This window comes from Dioscorea cayenensis, chromosome 8 (assembly GCF_009730915.1).
Source record: "Dioscorea cayenensis subsp. rotundata cultivar TDr96_F1 chromosome 8, TDr96_F1_v2_PseudoChromosome.rev07_lg8_w22 25.fasta, whole genome shotgun sequence".
Lineage (NCBI taxonomy): Eukaryota > Viridiplantae > Streptophyta > Magnoliopsida > Dioscoreales > Dioscoreaceae > Dioscorea > Dioscorea cayenensis.
This window is the reverse complement of record NC_052478.1, coordinates 16,003,805-16,022,109: the sequence shown is the minus strand read 5'-3', so window position 1 is coordinate 16,022,109 and position 18,305 is coordinate 16,003,805. Positions and strand designations below refer to the sequence as shown.

Sequence of the window (18,305 nt, the reverse complement as noted above, 5' to 3'; positions counted from 1 at the left end):
AAAGAAAAGATTTTTTTAGGAATACGTATATACCTAAGAATTTTTTGATTAAGTGAAAAACTTGGAGAGATGATATGAATAATTTCTCTTAATTTTAAAACTATATGTAACAAGTCATGTCACTAAGTCATCCTATAGTGGGTCTTGACTAATAATACATTTAAATATTTTATAGGGACTTAATAATCAAAACTTAAGAGTCCTACTAGAGTATAGGGTTTGACAATATTCTAAGCAAAATAAGTAATCTACAAAGTAGGTGAGACACTCATACAATCTTAACTATATATTATTTTGAGCGCTCATGGTATGGCCTAATTGCCCCCGTGTGTTAGCCAGCCCAAATGGTAAAAACCCCTAAAAGATTGTTAAGATATTGTAACTAATGCACCACTAAGATATTGTAACTGATGCACCACTATACCTGTTTGTCCTTTTGACACCATTTTATAGGGGCGGCGCTTGTTGCTATTTGTTAATAATAATAATAATAATAATAATAATAATAAGTATTCCTTTCCCCATGCAAGAACCAAATATTTTATATTTACCTTTGAATTAATCTTCATTCCTAGACCAAGGATGCCGAATCTGTGAAAATAAAAAGATAATTAACCTCCTCCATTTATGTGGATTACAATAAAAAAATAATAATTCAAGATGCATAGTTTCGTTATATAAAACAAAAAATGAATTATTTAGGTGAAATTAGATAAATGTAGTTTGTATAATTTATTATTGATATTGTCTATATAAAAAAATATAATAATTTTCATATAATGACTTTATTTTTAAAAAAAATTACGTATCTCATATCCAGTAAATATCTAATAGTAAACTACACACTGTTTACTTTCACATATGTCATTCCCCATTTTATTTCCTGAGAAGTTTCACGGAAATCCTCAATCGAAGGCATCTTTCAATGTTCCATAGAAAAACCTCCATTGTTTTTGAGTTATATAAAATCATATGGATGTCACAGTCACTTCGTATCATAGAGAATAAAATATGTCCCTAGCTACAGAACATCAAAGTCATGTCCAAGTTTTCTTTCGTATCATAGAGAATAAAATATGTCCCAAGCTACAGGACATCAAAGTCATGTCCAAGTTTTCTTCTTGGTTGGCAAGCAATGTCTGACTGCCAAGATGGGCTAAGCAAAGATATGCATATAAAATATCTGCTACATAATATTTTAATAAAAATTTTATAATTAATTATTAAATACTTTTATTTAAATAATAAATATTTAGGAGGAACTTAAACATATCTTAGTAGTTCTTACCTTATTTATATTTAAGAGCTTTTAAGTTTAAAATTTCTCAAGTTCATTCCAAAAAAAAAATTAATAATATTTGTAATCAATTTGTTAAATAAATAAATAAATAAATATTTTCAAAAAATTGTTAATTTATTTGTCCTGGCAACAGATGCTGGTCCCAACCCAACAACCCTGCGTTTGATAATATATCTTTAAGGAAGTTTCAATGTAATTCAACAAAAACTCCACCTTCGACTATCCCATAAAAAAAAAAAATATGCATCTTTGCTAATATATATATATATATATAACACAGAAGCCACATTTTAAGTACTCAACAATAGACGCTACCTACTGCTACCATGGTTCACTTGATTTCCAAATGCTTGGTGAAAGCCAGCCCACCACCAAAGCACCCAGCCGGCCAGAAATGCCACTTAGCCACATGGGATCTAGCCAAGCTCTCTTCTAACTACATCCAAAAGGGCCACCTGTATGCCTATGTCCCTGCCACCATTTCCATTGACAACATAATCCACAACCTCAAAACCTCCCTCTCTACCACGCTCCACCACTTCTATCCTCTGGCCGGCCGTTTTTCTACTCAATATGAACTTGACAGCGATGGCAAGGTGACTGGCACGTTTGTGTTCATCGATTGCAACAATGAAGGAGCCGAGTTTGTTCATGCCGAGGCTAAGTCAATCTCAGTGGAGGATGTTCTTGCACCTAATTCTGATGTCCCTACCTTTATCCAGTCTTTTTTCCAGCTTGATGGTGCTAGTAACTATGACGGTCATTCTTTTTCTCTGGTAGCTGTTCAGCTAACAGTACTAGCTGATGGTATTTTCCTCGCTTGCTCTTTCAACCATGCAGCTGCAGATGGCACTTCTTTCTGGCATTTCATGAACACATGGGCGGAGATCTCCCGCACAAAAACTACTGTTCCGTCTAGACCTCCCGTTCTTGGTCGATATTTCATGGATGGAATTAAGCCTCCATTAAAACTACCCGTTTCTTACGAGTCTGATTTCATTGACAGGTTCTCTCCTCCGCCTCTCCGAGAGAAAATTTTTCACCTCACCTCAGAAGCCATAGCAAAACTGAAAGCAAAAGCCAATGAAGAGAGTGGGACGAACAATATATCTTCGTACCAGTCCATCAGCGCACTGATATGGCGATGCATCAGCCGTGCCCGCCGTCTCCCGGCAGATAAACTGACCACCTGCCGTGTGTCAATTCAGAACCGTACGAGGCTTCAACCACCTCTATCTCCAAACTATTTCGGCAACTCCTACAACGTGCTCTCCATGACAGCGACAGCAGGGGAGCTTCTTGGGAATGGGATTGGGTGGGCCGCTGGGAGGATCCATGAAGCAGTGGTAGCACACAAGGATGACACCATTCGTGGGATTATGAGAAATTGGATGGAGTCTCCAGTGTTTTCTAAGCTGAGCTTGGTTGATGAGTCCACTGTGGCGATTTCGAGTTCACCTAGGTTTGATATGTATGGGTGTGAATTTGGATGGGGCAAGGCTGTGGCACTGAGGAGCGGGAGTGCTAATAAGGTTGATGGGAAGGTGATGTATTACCCTGGTTGGGAAGGAGGTGGTAGTGTTGACTTGGAGGTTTGCCTTCTTCCAAAGTTCATGACTGCCCTTGAATCTGATCCGGAGTTCAAGGATGTCGTTTCTCCTGCCGTGCCTCTGCACTTGCCTTAGGATGTTCAATTGAACGGCTCAAGTTTGGTATTTGAATGGTTTAAATGTAATAATAATTAACTGTTAAATAAACAATAAATATATGTGGATCAAGTATCACGTCCATAGAGTGGCGTCAAACTATCGAAGCATATAATTAAGTGGAGCAGTTAATGAAAGTTTGTTTTATTTTTTAAAATACCTTATGATATTACAACTAGCACATAAAATTGTTTTTTAATGGTCAGTTTAACTAACTATTTTATCAAGTTGCTAATGCTACTTTTTTCCAATCATCTAAGATGTTTGTTCAAATCAGACTAGAGTAGCCGCCGAGTTTGACGAAATTTTGTTTAAGATTTCTAAAATAGCTCTTTGAATAAATAAAATAAAGGTAGAAACCACACATAAGAAAGCCACATACCTTGCAATTCTACCAAATAAAGAGGAGTTATCAATTAAAAATAGTTAATATTGCTTTGGAGCATGTTGCAAAAATTCTTTAGATATTGAGTTTTTGTTAGGAAAACCTAGTGTAATTGAACATATAAGGGTAAATCTGTCACGCCCCAGCCCCACAGCTGGGCCCGCCGACAGATCGGTCGCATCCAGTGGGACTGGGCCCCATTGGGTGCAAGATCTCAGATTTGACATGGTCAGAATCAACCCTAACAAGCAGATATGAACAGTAATACAGAAGCACGAATATGATAGTGGAAACTGAAATACTACAAGTATGGGCTTTAGCAGCCCTACAGAATACAAATATAACCCAACAGTTTGCAAAACACAAATACAGTCAGCGTACAAGCCTTACACTCACAAAGGGGGTAATACGGAAATACTGACAGAAGCAGACAATATGACTCCCAGACACCCCCGATCCTAGACTTGATCTTCTCCTGCGAGAACAGAATTCACAGAGTGCATGAGCCACAAGGGCCCAGTAGGATCGCAGAAACAACAGATAAAGCATGTATAGCAAAATAAAGGATCCTAATTCATACAGAATGCAGAAGATACGCAGAATACAGAAACAATCCCAAAAAATTACGGAAACACGCAAAAACAATGATGTACATCTCCCTGGCTAATAACAAAAATCGACAAAGACGAGGTCGGATCATCGATCGTGAAGTCGGGACGTAATGCAAATCGGAATATCAACGATCGAGCTCGATCTTCGACCGCAGTCGGGGGGGTAGCGCTACTACAGAACACATGTGCACATGGCTAGGACTTACTCCTCCTAGCTGGGCGAGCCAGGAATGGAGATGTACTAAAAACCCGCAGAAATATGAAATACAGACAGAGAAAATACTGAATAAATAGAACAATTAAATAAATAAAAACAACAAATAAATAAATGACAAGTAAGTAAATAAATAATTAATTAAAATTACAAAAATAGTGAAATAACTTAAATACATAATAATTATCAGAAATAAGGAATTTGCGGGTGCGAGAGCCTACCTGGCTCCGAGCTACAGAGTCGGGTTCACCAAGTCCCGCGAACTAGGGCTTGCTACAAAATCTAACCAACAAAAGCTTTACTTAGAATTAAGTCTTGGGTCGGGCCTATTACAACTAAGGCCCCGGAGGAAGAATTTACAACCATGGCAGGAATAAGTCAAGCACAAACAAAATACCTATGTGTAAAAATAATAACCTGGTATGCAAGGTTCAAGGATGGCAATTAGAATACCAACTAACAAAACATAACTGAAAGTATAAATCTAACTATAAATATATACTCACACAGGTATAAGATGAACAAAAACATGACAACCATGATTCTGGAAGCCTCACGAATTTACAGAACTATAGTGGTAAACATTAAGCAAATAAAACTACAGAAGCATGCCTACAAGGGTGTTTGTAATGGCCAGGTCTAGATGTTAAGCTAATGCCAAAATGATCTATGATAAAGTAATTAAAGTCTAGAAGGTTTTAAAGCATTAAATACTAAAAGTCAAGGTCTTATGCAACCAACTCACATGTTGTCCAGCTTGACTACCACCAAAGAGAAAATGAAAACATCATTAAGGTTAAGTTAACACAAATCAAATCAATATCATCCAACGAAGCTACAGGAAATACCAGCACCACTAAGTGTAAACAAAAGCATAAATTTTCTGCAAGTGCCAAAAGACAATTTCAACACATCAACCATGCTTCCAAACCAACCAAATCACCAGGATCACACACTCTCATGCATAAACACATGTGAGCATATCACTAACAAGATGATTAAACCAAGGATTAAAGAAAGTGTTTAAGCTCTCATGATCACTTATAACACACATTAAAGCCACAGGAACAAGCATGAATGTGTAGAAAATCTACCCACTTACAACATGAACGCATGCTTTGGGTTTAAATTTAAAAGTGCTTATATACATCTTCAAGAGGAATACCACAAGAAGCTAACCAACTAACTACAACATCCAAGAGGTCAAGATCATCAAAACACAAGAGAAGCAACCTACCTCAAATCTAGCCAGTGAAAGGAATCTCCTCCAAGCCCAAGCTCTAGCCTTCAGCCAAAGAGAAGCAAGCTCCCAAGGAAAAGGAGAAGAGCAAGGAGAAGAGGCTGCTCTCCCTTTAAGAGCTCCACCAACACTGCTTGACAAGACTCGTCACTCACGGGAAACCAAACAGGGTCACGGGAAAGTTGAGGTAGAGGCATGGGGAAGAGAAAATGCCAGTGGTGGGCTCCACCTCCTAAACAAAAAATCAGCAGTCCAAGTCCACACGGTCAAAGTGTCAACCCTGGACATTACAAAATCTACATAGTTACTGTACATGGATATTGCGTACAGGTGTGTTATTGTAGATGGGAATGTTTAAATTTGTATAACTCTCTGAATTTAGTCCTGAAAAGCACAGCCGCTAACACGAGCATATTTAAGCCTTTTTTTCTCTTTCTATGTTAGTAGTGTTAGGTAATATCATAAAAATCAAATAACATGAAAAAGACATGCGAAAGTAACAATATATTTGTAATATATTCTAATTGTTTTAATGAACACCGTAATTTAATTAAAAGGCCTAAAAAATTACCTCTTAATGATTATTTTTCTTTGATGCGCCGAATTTATCTTTCGGATTGTCTTAAATCTCTTAGCGCCGAACGAAAGTCCCACACCTCTAGATCACACGCCAGAAATAAGAGACAATCTCCTCATCTTCTTCTCCAAATAGCGGCTAGGGTTAGAGAGGAAGAGAGAGCTTGGGGATTTTTCTCAGTAGAGAATTAATTGATTGAGTCATATTTATAGAAACTTCATAAAACATGATAAACATTATTCAATTATTATTTATATTCGAAATATAAACCTTCATATATGATAAACATCATTCAATTATGAAGTCCTATTCAAAATATTAATCTTCATAATATGATAAACATTACCATAGAAGTTCTATTAGAAATATGAGTCCTAATCTAACTAAATCCACTTTTGTCTTTGAGTCCTTATAATTTTGATTATCTATTCGACTTCATCGAATTTAAATCAAAATTTAAACTTAAGACAAAAACTCTAGACTAATTTTCAATTTCATTCATCCCATGAAATAAAATTGTAAATTGACAATTTTACTCCTACACTCAAAACAAGACTGATTCTTTATCCCTTTAAGTGTGACTCGCTAGGTTCGCTCCGATTGACAATGGGAGGATACCAAAGGATGTGGGTGACACCTAGCCAGCTCCGTGGCTCCACGTCGTAACCCAATTGAACACGAATGAGTAGATCATTACGAACCTTTCCGATTATGATTACCATATGTGTATAAACTTTTCATTCTTGTATCCCAACCGAGTGAGAGCCATGGTAATTATCAAACTTACTGAACTCGATCATATGTAAATAACTATAGTGGGGTGAGATTACTAAACTACCCTTCGTGTGTCCCACACAATTCGTTTGACTACCTTGGCCAAGGTCTTCTAATCTCACATACTTATAATCGCATAGGATACTAACTCGTTTACTTCCGAGAGAACGAATTCCTTCTTGGTGATCACTCACAACCATTATTTGCCTGAGATAGTTGCACTTCGAGGTCAGCCCTACCAAAAGGTAAACTGAGCCAAACAACTCTAGCAATAGACTAGACGTCATAAGTATATTGTGATCATGATACCTCAGGTTTATGGTTCGCTCATATGATCATAACCAACAATCCCAATCATTGACTGTCAAAGAGTAAAACCAATGTGATTGGATTGTTGCGAGTCATGTTCGAATACACCAATCCCAGTGATGCATTTATGACATATGCTCCCACTATTCCATAGTATTCAACTAGCACTCTTTGTTAAAATATATGTCATACAAATCCTTACGAACCCTTAACGCCCAATTAAAGATTTTCCGATTTGTGAACTAAAAAACCCTTCTAGTGCTCTCCTCTTTATCCCACAAAGAGTAGAAGATTTAACTTAATACACATGTACTATGATATTCAAACTAATTATAATGCCATCACAAGATTTATATGAACATCAAAATAAATGCCTATTTAATAAGAATAAAAATATATAATACAAATGAAATGCCCTAATATAAGTATTCTTATTGGAATTCAAGGGCATAATCCTAACAATCTCCCACTTGTACTCAATGCCAACCACTATGGTATCTTACACCCATCTTCTCAGGATGTCAATCTAACACGGCTTGTGATAATGGCTTGGTGAGTAGGTCAGCTAAGTTATCTACTGAGGATATTTTCTAGATGGCAATGTTGCCTCTTCTAACGATCTCTCAAATGATGTGGTACTGCCGCTCGATATGTTTGGATATACTGTGAGACCTTGGTTCCTTCGCCTGTGCTATGGCGCTATTGTTGTCACAATAAAGTGATAATGAGAGCTTCCACATTTGGAACCACCAGATGTTCTATCAAGAACTTCTTAATCCAAACAACCTTTGATGCAACCACATATTCAGTCTTAGTGGTGGAATCTGTAGTAGTAGCTTACAAGTATTTAATTTCACTACTTCACCATAAAGAGTGAATATAATTAAACCCTAAAGTGGATTTTTGGTCATCAACATCAGACTAAATGTTCGAATCTATGTAACCATCCACACTTAACTCTCCATTGCTATAGATTAGAAGCATATCTTTAGCCCTAAAATACTTCAGCATACACTTCATTGCTATCTAAAGCTCCGTCCATGAGAAGCGCATAACCCCACAAAGAAATAGGCAAATCTATGTAACTATGTATAGAATAAATCATGTCCAACAAGGTTTGATTCCTATGCTCAGCCACCCCTATTTAGTTGAGGAGTCATTGGTGGTGTTAATTATGAAACTATCCTATGTTCCTTGAAGAACAAGTCAAACTTGGCACTTATATACTTACCACCACGATCCGATCATAGTGTTTTTATACGATAACAATTTGATTTTCCACTAAAGCCTTATACTTTCTAAACATGTTAAGTGCCTCTAACTTGTTCTTCATTAAGTATACATAACCATACCTAGAATGGTCATCGGTAAAAATTATGAAATAGTGGAAACCACTGCGAGTCATCTCATTAATCGCCCCACAAACATCAATGTGCACTAAATATAAAACTTGTGATGCCCTCTCAGGATGTCTAATGAAAGGAGATTTGGTCATCTTGCCAAAAACACAAGACTCACATGTCGGATGGGATTCAATCCCAATGGACCTATGAGGTCATTTTTCTCCAACTCATGAATCCTTTGTTCTCCAGCATGACCTAATCTCAAATGCCATACAAGTTTTGATTTATCTCATGCCTACCATGCCTTTTAGTGATAGCATTCACAAAACATATCTATTATGAACATTTAGATAATGCAATCCATTTACTAAAGAGGCATTTCCAACTAATTTATTTCCAAAATAAATATTACAATTAGTTTCACCAAATTTAAACACATCTTTTTCTAACTAAAACTGGAACAGAAATAATGTTCTTTAACCCACTTGGTAATACAAAAAAATCCTCTAAAACTAAAACATGTCCAGAATATAAAAGAATATAAGTAGATCCTATGTGAGTTACTGCGACACTCTGTCCACTTCCCACGTTGATCATCACCTCTTGTTCACCCAGCATCCGTCTTCTTTCCAGATTCTGATTCATAATACAAACATGAGCACTAGCTCCTGAATCAAAGATCCAAGAAGTAGAAAATACAGAAATTAAACAATTTGTTTTGAAAACAAATTATTCCATACTTGTAGTGCCATCTACTCTAAGCTGTGGACAATCCCGCTTCTAATGACCGGCCTTGCCACAATGGAAACACTTGCCCGCTTGCTTGGAGCTCTCACTCACATAAACCACAGGAGCCTTACCTTTATTCTTACCCACTCCTCCCACACCTTTGGGAGCCAAAGCATTCTGCTTCTTGGCCATCTTTTCTTCTTGGGATTTGAGGGCCTAGAAGTAGAGATAGTTAAAGCAACAGCATCCTTCCCTTTAGTCTTCATTTGAGACTGAGTACTCAATATCTTGTTAAGAAGACTAGCCAGTGTACACTCAATATCATTCATGTTAAAATTAACCATAAACTAAGAGAAGGAATCAGGAAGAGACTGCAAGATGAGATTAACCTGAAGGTTATAGTCCATGGAAAAGTCAAGAGCTTCCAACCTCTCAATCATCGAGATCATCTTGAGGACATGCTCTCCAACTTCACCACCCTCACTCATCTTTGCCCTAATAGCTCTCTCAATATTTCATACCGAACAGTCTAACTATGCTCTCCATAGAGCTCCTGCAAGTCCAACAGTACTGATTTCGCATCACTCATCTTTTCATGAGAGCTTTGTAGATCACTGCTCATAGAAGCTAACATATAGCTCCTTAATCGCAAGTCATCGTCGAGCCATTTTAAATAAATACCTTGTTCTTCCTTGCATGCCTCGGGTGGAGGTTTGGCAGGAATATAGGCCTCAAGAATGTACCCGATTCGCTCTAAATTGAGGATTATCCTCAAATTCCTGAGCCAATCTACATAATTGGGCCCAGTAAGAAAATTTTTCTCAAGCAAAATATTAAGTGGGTTATTAGTCATATCGAAAAATAAACTGTAAGAAAATAAAAACCAGATTATTAGTTCACTTATATTATATCCAAGTTATATTTAGGTCTTTAAATAAAACTTGGCTCCCACTACATTTTTCGCAAATCTACACTCCCACTATAGAAATCGGAAATCCTCGTTGGTAGGATTTCGTAGTGAGTGATTCTGTTCTCTATTAAATCCGATGGAGCTCAACTCATGCAGTATAATTGCACCACTAGAGTTAATAAAGTAGTGTCCCATGCCAACCTATTCCATAGGTAATCGTCCAATCAATTTTGACCCATAGTTTACCAAGCCTCAACCCATACAATTTAATGGGCCCGTAAACTATCTAAGTCAAGCCCACCAACTTTTGTCAATCTAACAATTGAATTCCACCCCCTCAACCCATACAGTATAATTGGGGAGGAATTTGTTTCGACTAACGGCATCCAATGCACTGAAGGTTCTTAAAATTATAAGCGAATACAAGACCCCCTCATACACGGAAGATATCATGCACCCTTATAACTCTAATCACCCAAAGCTTGGGTGATAACCAGGACATCCCGTAGCCTTCAACTTAGTGTTTTATTTTGGGAGAATTTATTTTGCATATTATTAATTAGGTCTCACATTGCATTAATCATACATGTATAAATAAGACATACATACACATTCAAGCCATCACATGCATAAGATCTTTAACATCTATGATTAACTTAATTTAATAGATTAATCTAAAATAAAATCCTAATCTATTACATGGCTTTGCGCTCCATATAAAATGACTTTACACGGGACTTCTTCCTCCACGTATTCTCAGACTGGGTCACTTGATTATATTTTTTCTACAATCTACAAATATGTATCCTAAATACAATCTACTTTTGCAAAAATTAAAGAAAATAATATTGGACACAACATGACCCAAATACATAAGCACAAAATAAAATAAATATAAAAGCCCTAAAATTCATGGTCGTATGACATCGTTCCATTCAACACATCAAATAAAAATAAAAATAAAACAATCATAAATTACATTAGTGTGGACCCCACTTTATTTAAAATAAACAAATAAACAAATAATAATAATAACAAATAAAATAATATCATAATAATATAAATAAATAATAAATAAATAAATAAAAACTGATGTGCCCACGCCCTGTGCAGTGCTCGCCCCGCGCAACACTGCACAGCAATTGAGTGGTCCCACGCACTTATTTTTTTTAATTATTTATTTATATATTATTATATATATTTCAAATAAATCAATCTCTTATAGCGCTCACCAGCACTGTGCAACACAAATTTTGATTTATTTAATATATATATATATATATATATTTCATTATTATTATTATTATTATTATTATTATTTATATAAAATTTTAAATAAATTATGGAATCCTAACTCATAAAATAATAAGTTATTCATAAAATCTAATTTTATTTTATCATGTATATTTTGATTTTATATAATAATCAAATAATGATCATCACTGCAATTATATAATTTTTTAAACCTAGTGTTCATTAAACCAATTATCTTGACTCTGATGCCACTGTTAGGTAATATTGCAAAAATTAAATAACATCAAAAAGGCATGTGGAAGCAACAATATATTTGCGATATATTCTAATTGTTTTCATAAACACCGTAATTTAATTAAAAGGCCTACAAAATTACCTCTTAATGATTTTCTTTTCTTTGATGCACCGAATTTATCTCTCGGATTGTCGTAGATCTTCTAGTGCCGAACGAAAGTTCCACGACTCTAGATCACATGCCGGAAATAAGAGACAATGTCCTCATCTTCTTCTCCAAATAGCGGCTAGGGTTAGAGAGGAAGAGAGAGTTTGGTGATTTTTCTCAGTAGAGAATTAATTGATTGATTCATGGTTAGAGAGGAGTCATATTTATAGGGACTTCATAAAACATGATAAACATTATTCAATTATGAGTTCTATTCGAAATATGAACCTTTATAATATGATAAACATCATTAAATTATGAAGTCATATTCAAAATATGAACCTTCATAATATGATAAACATTACCATAGAAGTTCTATTAGAAATATGAGTCCTAATCTAACTAAAACAACTTTTGTCTTTGAGTCCTAATAATTTTGATTATCTATTCAACTCCATCGAATTTAAATCAAATTTAAACTTAAGACAAAAACTCTAGACCAATTTACAATTTCATTCATTCCATGAAGTAAAATTGTAAATTGGCAAATTTACCCCTACACTAAAAACGAGACTGATTTTTTATCACTTTAAGCGTGACTCCCTAGGTTTGTTCCGATTGGCAATGGGAGGATACCAAAGGACGTGGGTGACACCTAGCCAGCCCCGTGGCCCCACGTCAAAACCCAATTAAACACGAATGAGTAGATCATTACGAACCATTCCGATTATGATTACCATATGTGTACAAACTTTTTGTTCTTGTATCCCAACCGAGTGAGAGCCATGATAATTGTCAAACTCACTGAACTCGATCATATGCAAATAACTATAGTGGGGTGAGATTAGCAAACTACCCTTCGTGTCCCACACAATTCGTTTGAATCCCTTGGCCAAGGTCTTCTAATATCACATACTTATAATCGCATAGGATACTAACTCATTTACTTCCAAAAAAACGAATTCCTTCTTAGTGATCACTCATAACCGCTATTTGCCCGATATAGTCGCACTTCGAGGTCGGCCCTAACAAAAGGTAAACTGAGCCTAACAACTCTAGTAACAGACTATACGTCACAAGTACATTATGATCATGATACCTCAGGTCTAAGGTTCACTCATATGATCATAACCAACAATCCCAATCATTGACTGTCAAAGAGTAAAACCCATGTGATTGGATTGTTGCGAGTCATGTTCGAATACACCAATCCCAGTGATGCATTTATGACATATGCTCCCTCTATTCCATAGTGTTCAACTAGCACTCTTTGTCAAAGTATATGTCATACAAATCATTACAAACCTTTAATGACCAATTAAAGATTATCCGATTTACAAACTATTTAAGTGTATAAGTACCAAACCTTTCTAGTGATCTCCTCTTTATCCCACAAAGAGTAGAAGGTTTAACTTAATACACATGGACTATAATATTCAAAACTAATTATAATGCCATCACAAGATGTATATGAACATCAAAATAAATGTCTATTTACTAAGAATAAAAATGTATAATACAAATGAAATGCCCTAATACAAGTATCCTCTTTGGCATTCGAGGGCATAATCCTGACAAGTAGAATCTCAACAAAGAGTAAGCACGGGTGTCTTTAAGTATTGTGAATCATTTTGAATATTAGAATTACAAACATGCAAAGTTTTCCTTTTTAATTTATGTGCTAAAACAAGATTTCAAGCAAATGTTAACAATATCAATCAACCAAAAAAAATGCAAGACAAGATTTTTTGCATGGAAAATCTCTTTGATTAAAAGTTAAAAAAAGCCATGGGACCTGTAGGCCTCTTAAAATCTCACTATATCAATAGTGGGATTACAAAGGTTTCTTTCTAGACATAAACTAAAGATTTACATTAACATATGCATCATTATCATCAATGATGGATATCAAATAACAACACCGAATAAGAATGCCCAAGAGAATATTAAAAAGAGGTCAAATGAGAAATCAAACCAAATAGATTTGTAGAGCTACTTGTAAGCATTCACCACTTGAAATTTCAACAAAACCTTAGATTGTTGTGCTTCCCAATCGTTCTGCCAAGGCTCAAAATCGACTTATTCCACCACCTCTTATTCTTCTATTCTTATATGTTGTCTTCTACTATCTTCATCTTATAATCCCATTTGTTTTTTCCCCTTCTCTCTCTCTCTCTCTCTCTCTCTCTCTCTCTCTTTCTTTTCTTGCTTCTTTTGTTTTTTTGGTTTGTTTTTGTTTTGTTATTTTGTTGCTTTTTTTGTTTTTTGTTTTTGTTTTTGTTTTTGTTTTTATGTTTTGCTTTTAGACTAGAAGCCCAGATATTCTCAACCCCACTTAATTGGGTTTAACCCAACAATTCTCCTCCTCAACATCATTTAAAGGGCTCAACTTAGCTATTTTTTGCTTGTAGGCTTCAAGCTTCTCTTTAGGTAAAGTCATTGTTATCATAATTGATCATTTTTTACTAGTGTGCTTCTTCTCTAATGATATCTGACATTGATATGCTTGGATCTCAAATAGAATGATTTTTGAAAAGATAAATTCCACTTTGACTGGCACCGTAGATAATGCACATCTTTTGTTTCATGGCAAATTCTTTGAGAAGTTTCTTTAGCCACAAGCTTTATTGTAACCTTCAGTAATCGTAATATATTCAATGTTTGTGGTTGATAAAGTGACACTTTTTCTTTATATCTGATTGCCAAGAGATTACTCTCTCAATAAAGGTCATGAATCCTGAAATAGATTTTCTAAAATCAACATCACCTGCCAAGATAGGCTCACCATTGCTAAAGTATAGATATACTTAGGAGTATCTCATAAATATCTTGATATTGACTTTATTGTTTCCTAATGCTCTTTCCCAAGATTAGAGAAATCGACTCACAACCTCAATAACATGAGCTATGCCTGGCCTTGTGCACACCCTGGCATATATCAAACTATCAATTGTAGATGCATAAGGAATTTTGCTCATTTCTTTCTTTTTATTGTCACTTGTACAATATTACTTCAACTAAGCTTAAAATGGCTTATAAGGAAACAACAATCCATCACTTTAGTAATAGTGCATCTTTGAAGAACCTTCTCAATGTAGCTTTCTATTTGATGAGTGTACAATTATACAACATTTAATATCATTTTGTACACTCAATAGGCTTGTATTAGAGTAATATTTTTGAATTTGATGTTAAACTTAGTGTATTTTGTATTCTCAAGCTTTAGGCCCTGCTTAAAGACAAGAGAGAGCCAAAAGAAGCATGCTTATGCCCATAAGGCAGAGCATGAGAACAATCAGAGAGACTTACGGGTAGGACTTACACTCATAAATTAGACCGTAAGGGCAGTCCAGAGGAGTTTATGGGCACAACATAGGCCTGTAAGGGTGGTCGCTAGGCTTATCCAGAGAAGCTTATGGTCTAACGCTTACGGCTGTAAGCTGAACCATAACACCATGTAGAAGACCTTATGGATGGCCATAAGTGAACCCTTAAGGCTTGCGAGTCATCATCCCCAACTCCTTATGGCCCATTTCTTATGCCCGTAAGCAGCTAGTAAGTGGAGAAGTATAAATATTTCTGACAAGGGTTTAAGGGTGTATTTTGTTCGATTCGACGGCAAGGCTTGGGTAAAGAAAGAAGGTGAATTTTTAGGGCTCTGGAGGAGAATCAACACCTATTAGAGATTAGAGGGATTGGAGCCATCAAGGATTATCTTGATGGCATTTGTGGAAGGTCCTTGGGCTTTCTATGACAATCACCTCTTGGCGTAATTGAGAAAGCGGATTTTCATGTTTACTTTGTTTCTTGTTGCGTCTTATTGTTTGAATACTTGCTCTCCTCTAGTAGAGAGCTAAGTTTTTAGAAGTTTAGGCATAGAAGAACTCTAGAGTTTATTCTATTTTGACAAGGTTGTAGATCTTTATAATTTAATTGTTTCTTAATAGCAATCCATTTCTATTAAAATTGTGTGTTTTCAATGTCTTGAATGCTACCGTGGAAAAAGCCCTATTTTTCTTGTATGATGTGCTTTGTGATGATTAGAAATACCCACCTAGTATAGATAAACCACAATTAGAGGGGATTATGAGTAAGCCTAGCAATGGGGTACTTTGGAGTCGAGAGTTCTCCTCCCTCAATCCTCCCGAGTGATTTAACAAGTAATTCTATGCTCTTTGCAATCATAGGGAATAGATTTTTGGAAAAATTGCATTTCTATTTTGTATGGGATTAAGGACAATTGCTTTGAAAGAAGAATTGTCTACTTATGAATTTTTTTTAAATTCACATTGAAATTTCATAGAGTGCAACGCTCTTGTGGAGTGTCATATCAGCAATGTACTGAACCTGATACGCCTCTTGCAGATCCATAAGTGCACGGGTGGTAAGAAGCAGTAAAGTGTACCCAAAAGGATTGGGTAGTTAAATCACAAGGACTAGGAATCTCTTAGTACTAATTGCTCTTCTAATATCTAACCAGATCAAGATTGGGGAAAGTTCTAATATATCAATCTAAAAAGAAAAAGAAAGGTGGAAAGAGGATGGAAAGAAGTAGGAAAGTAAACTAAGTAGAAGCACTGATATGAAGCAGCGCCCCAGATTAATCCCCTAAAGGAACATGTATTAACTCTTCTACAATGACTATTTGGTACATCTTCATGGGTTGAAGGGTAAACCCTAGATTAGAAGGCTCGATAGCATGCGCCCTATCTCTAGGTATGTACTCGATCCTAAACTCGTATATGTGCTCTAAAAAGCGATGTTACAAATACAGTAATCACACACATCAAGTTTTGCAATCACAACTATAGCAATCATGCACATTAAGCTTTGTAATCACACAATGACAATCACCACTATGGCAATCATGCACATCAATTTTTACAATCATAACTATAGTAATAGAGACCCTTTTCTTTGGTTTTGTCATCTTTTTTGAGTGTATCATTAGGTGTTTGATTTAGTTGGGGGAGTTTGAGTTTATAGAATAGTCATTTCAGTCATTTTTCAGTCTAAAAATGCAAGCAGGCATGTGCTTAGGCCGTGCTTATACCTTGTGCACTTTACAGGAAAGTTTGGAGACTTTTATTGGTGTGAAATTAGATAAACTATAAAGTACATTGCCTAAGAACACGGCCTAAGCACGACCGTGCTCTTAGACCACTGCTCGTAGTTCTTGTTTTGAGCAAATTTTCAATTTTTTGCAAAGTGCACTGCTCAAAAGCACATCCATGCTTTTCCTAAGCACTCCCGTACTTTTCATAGCAAAGCTGGGTTCTTTTACTATAGCAAAAGTACTATAGCATTACACGGGTGAAGCACGCCCATGCTTCAATTTTGTTAATCTTGATTTGAGGGTATTTAGGGTCTTTTATGAACCTTAACCTCTATTGCCCTTCTTTTCTCTTTTTATTTTTTCTCTTGGTTTTCTCTAGAGGAGAAGAAAGACTTGGGTGACCTTCCTCTTCTTACTCAATTGAAGCTCCAAGATCTATTATCTTCTCTCTTTCGAATTTAGAGGTAAAGTGGTCTCCTTTGTTTCCTCGAGATATGATTATGGGAAGACCATCCAATACCCTATTCTATACTACAAAGGTAGAAAGGACCATCATCTCAATGGATCAAAACAAATAGAAAGAAGAAAAAATAGAAAATACTAAAAATAAACAAGATAAAAGTTTGGTAGGGTTAATCCCTTCCCAACTCAACTACAAACAAAAGTATAAAGGATAGAAAAGTAAGATAAGGTACACTACTTGTTCGGAGTAGCTTCATACTAATGAGTGGTAGCTCTTTTTGTCTCCCCATGAACAACTTTATTTATTTATTTATTTATTTATTTTGATTTTTATTTTGATTTTGATTTTTTTTAGAACTCAACTATATCTTGTGTAACAAAATAAAATTTTAAAAATCCAAGGTGCTAGTCGGATGAGCCACTACATATAGATTAAAAATGAGAAATTGATTAGAATAAGAGAGTAAAAATGATCACCTAGCGTTTAAATCCACCTTAGACAAGTAATTTCTACTTAAATGCTAAAATTTATCTTCATTGGTTATTTAAGTATGTATACATCAAGCATGAATAAATAACGTCTGGCAATCTTTTTAATTCTGCCAATCCCCCCACACTTAAAGATGTAAATTGTCCCCAATGTTATTATCAAAAATGGAAAGTGGTGCAACCAATGGAACTAATACTTCCATGGTTCATTCATGGGGCATTTGGTACATGAAATGTTGGAAACATATGGGAATAGTTTTTGGCGTCTATCTTAAAGTCACATGGCCTTGTATTTGGATCTCACGGCAATCTTGCTCAACTTGTAACTTAAGGAATTTTCATGGTATTCTGTCTTAAACTTGCGAAATTAGAGAGGTCATTATAGCTTCATAAAAAAAAATTAGAAACAAACAATAAAAAATAATAATAGCAAAGGTAAAACAAACAAACACTTAGGTTACATCCTAAAAAACACTTGTTTTACATCACTAGCTTGGCAATCCCTCTTCCTTACCTCATGGATGGTTGGAAAGGATGTGCTCCTCCTGACTACAAATTGCATAG

General features: G+C 35.6%; 1 protein-coding gene and 1 long non-coding RNA gene across 2 annotated transcripts; one reads left to right on the top strand and one right to left on the bottom strand.

The window, feature by feature from the left end:
* The first annotated feature begins 1,518 nt into the window (after window positions 1–1,518).
* Window positions 1,519–3,279, top strand: LOC120266628 (protein ENHANCED PSEUDOMONAS SUSCEPTIBILITY 1-like). The gene has a single exon (XM_039274271.1). It carries the CDS (start codon window positions 1,627–1,629, stop codon window positions 2,983–2,985), a length of 1,359 nt encoding a protein of 452 aa, XP_039130205.1. The 5' UTR covers window positions 1,519–1,626; the 3' UTR covers window positions 2,986–3,279.
* A 374-nt stretch (window positions 3,280–3,653) lies between these two features.
* On the bottom strand, window positions 3,654–5,601 carry LOC120267801. Its single transcript, XR_005538578.1, has 3 exons — window positions 5,454–5,601; window positions 4,438–4,498; window positions 3,654–3,866 (listed from the first exon to the last, which is right to left on the bottom strand). It is a non-coding gene; the product is annotated as an uncharacterized LOC120267801 (long non-coding RNA).
* Between the last annotated feature and the right edge of the window lie 12,704 nt (window positions 5,602–18,305).

What these genes read in the sequence shown, in the direction of transcription:
- LOC120266628 (XM_039274271.1), top strand. Translation starts at nt 1,627, where the DNA reads ATGGTTCACTTGATTTCCAAATGCTTGGTGAAAGCCAGCCCACCACCA.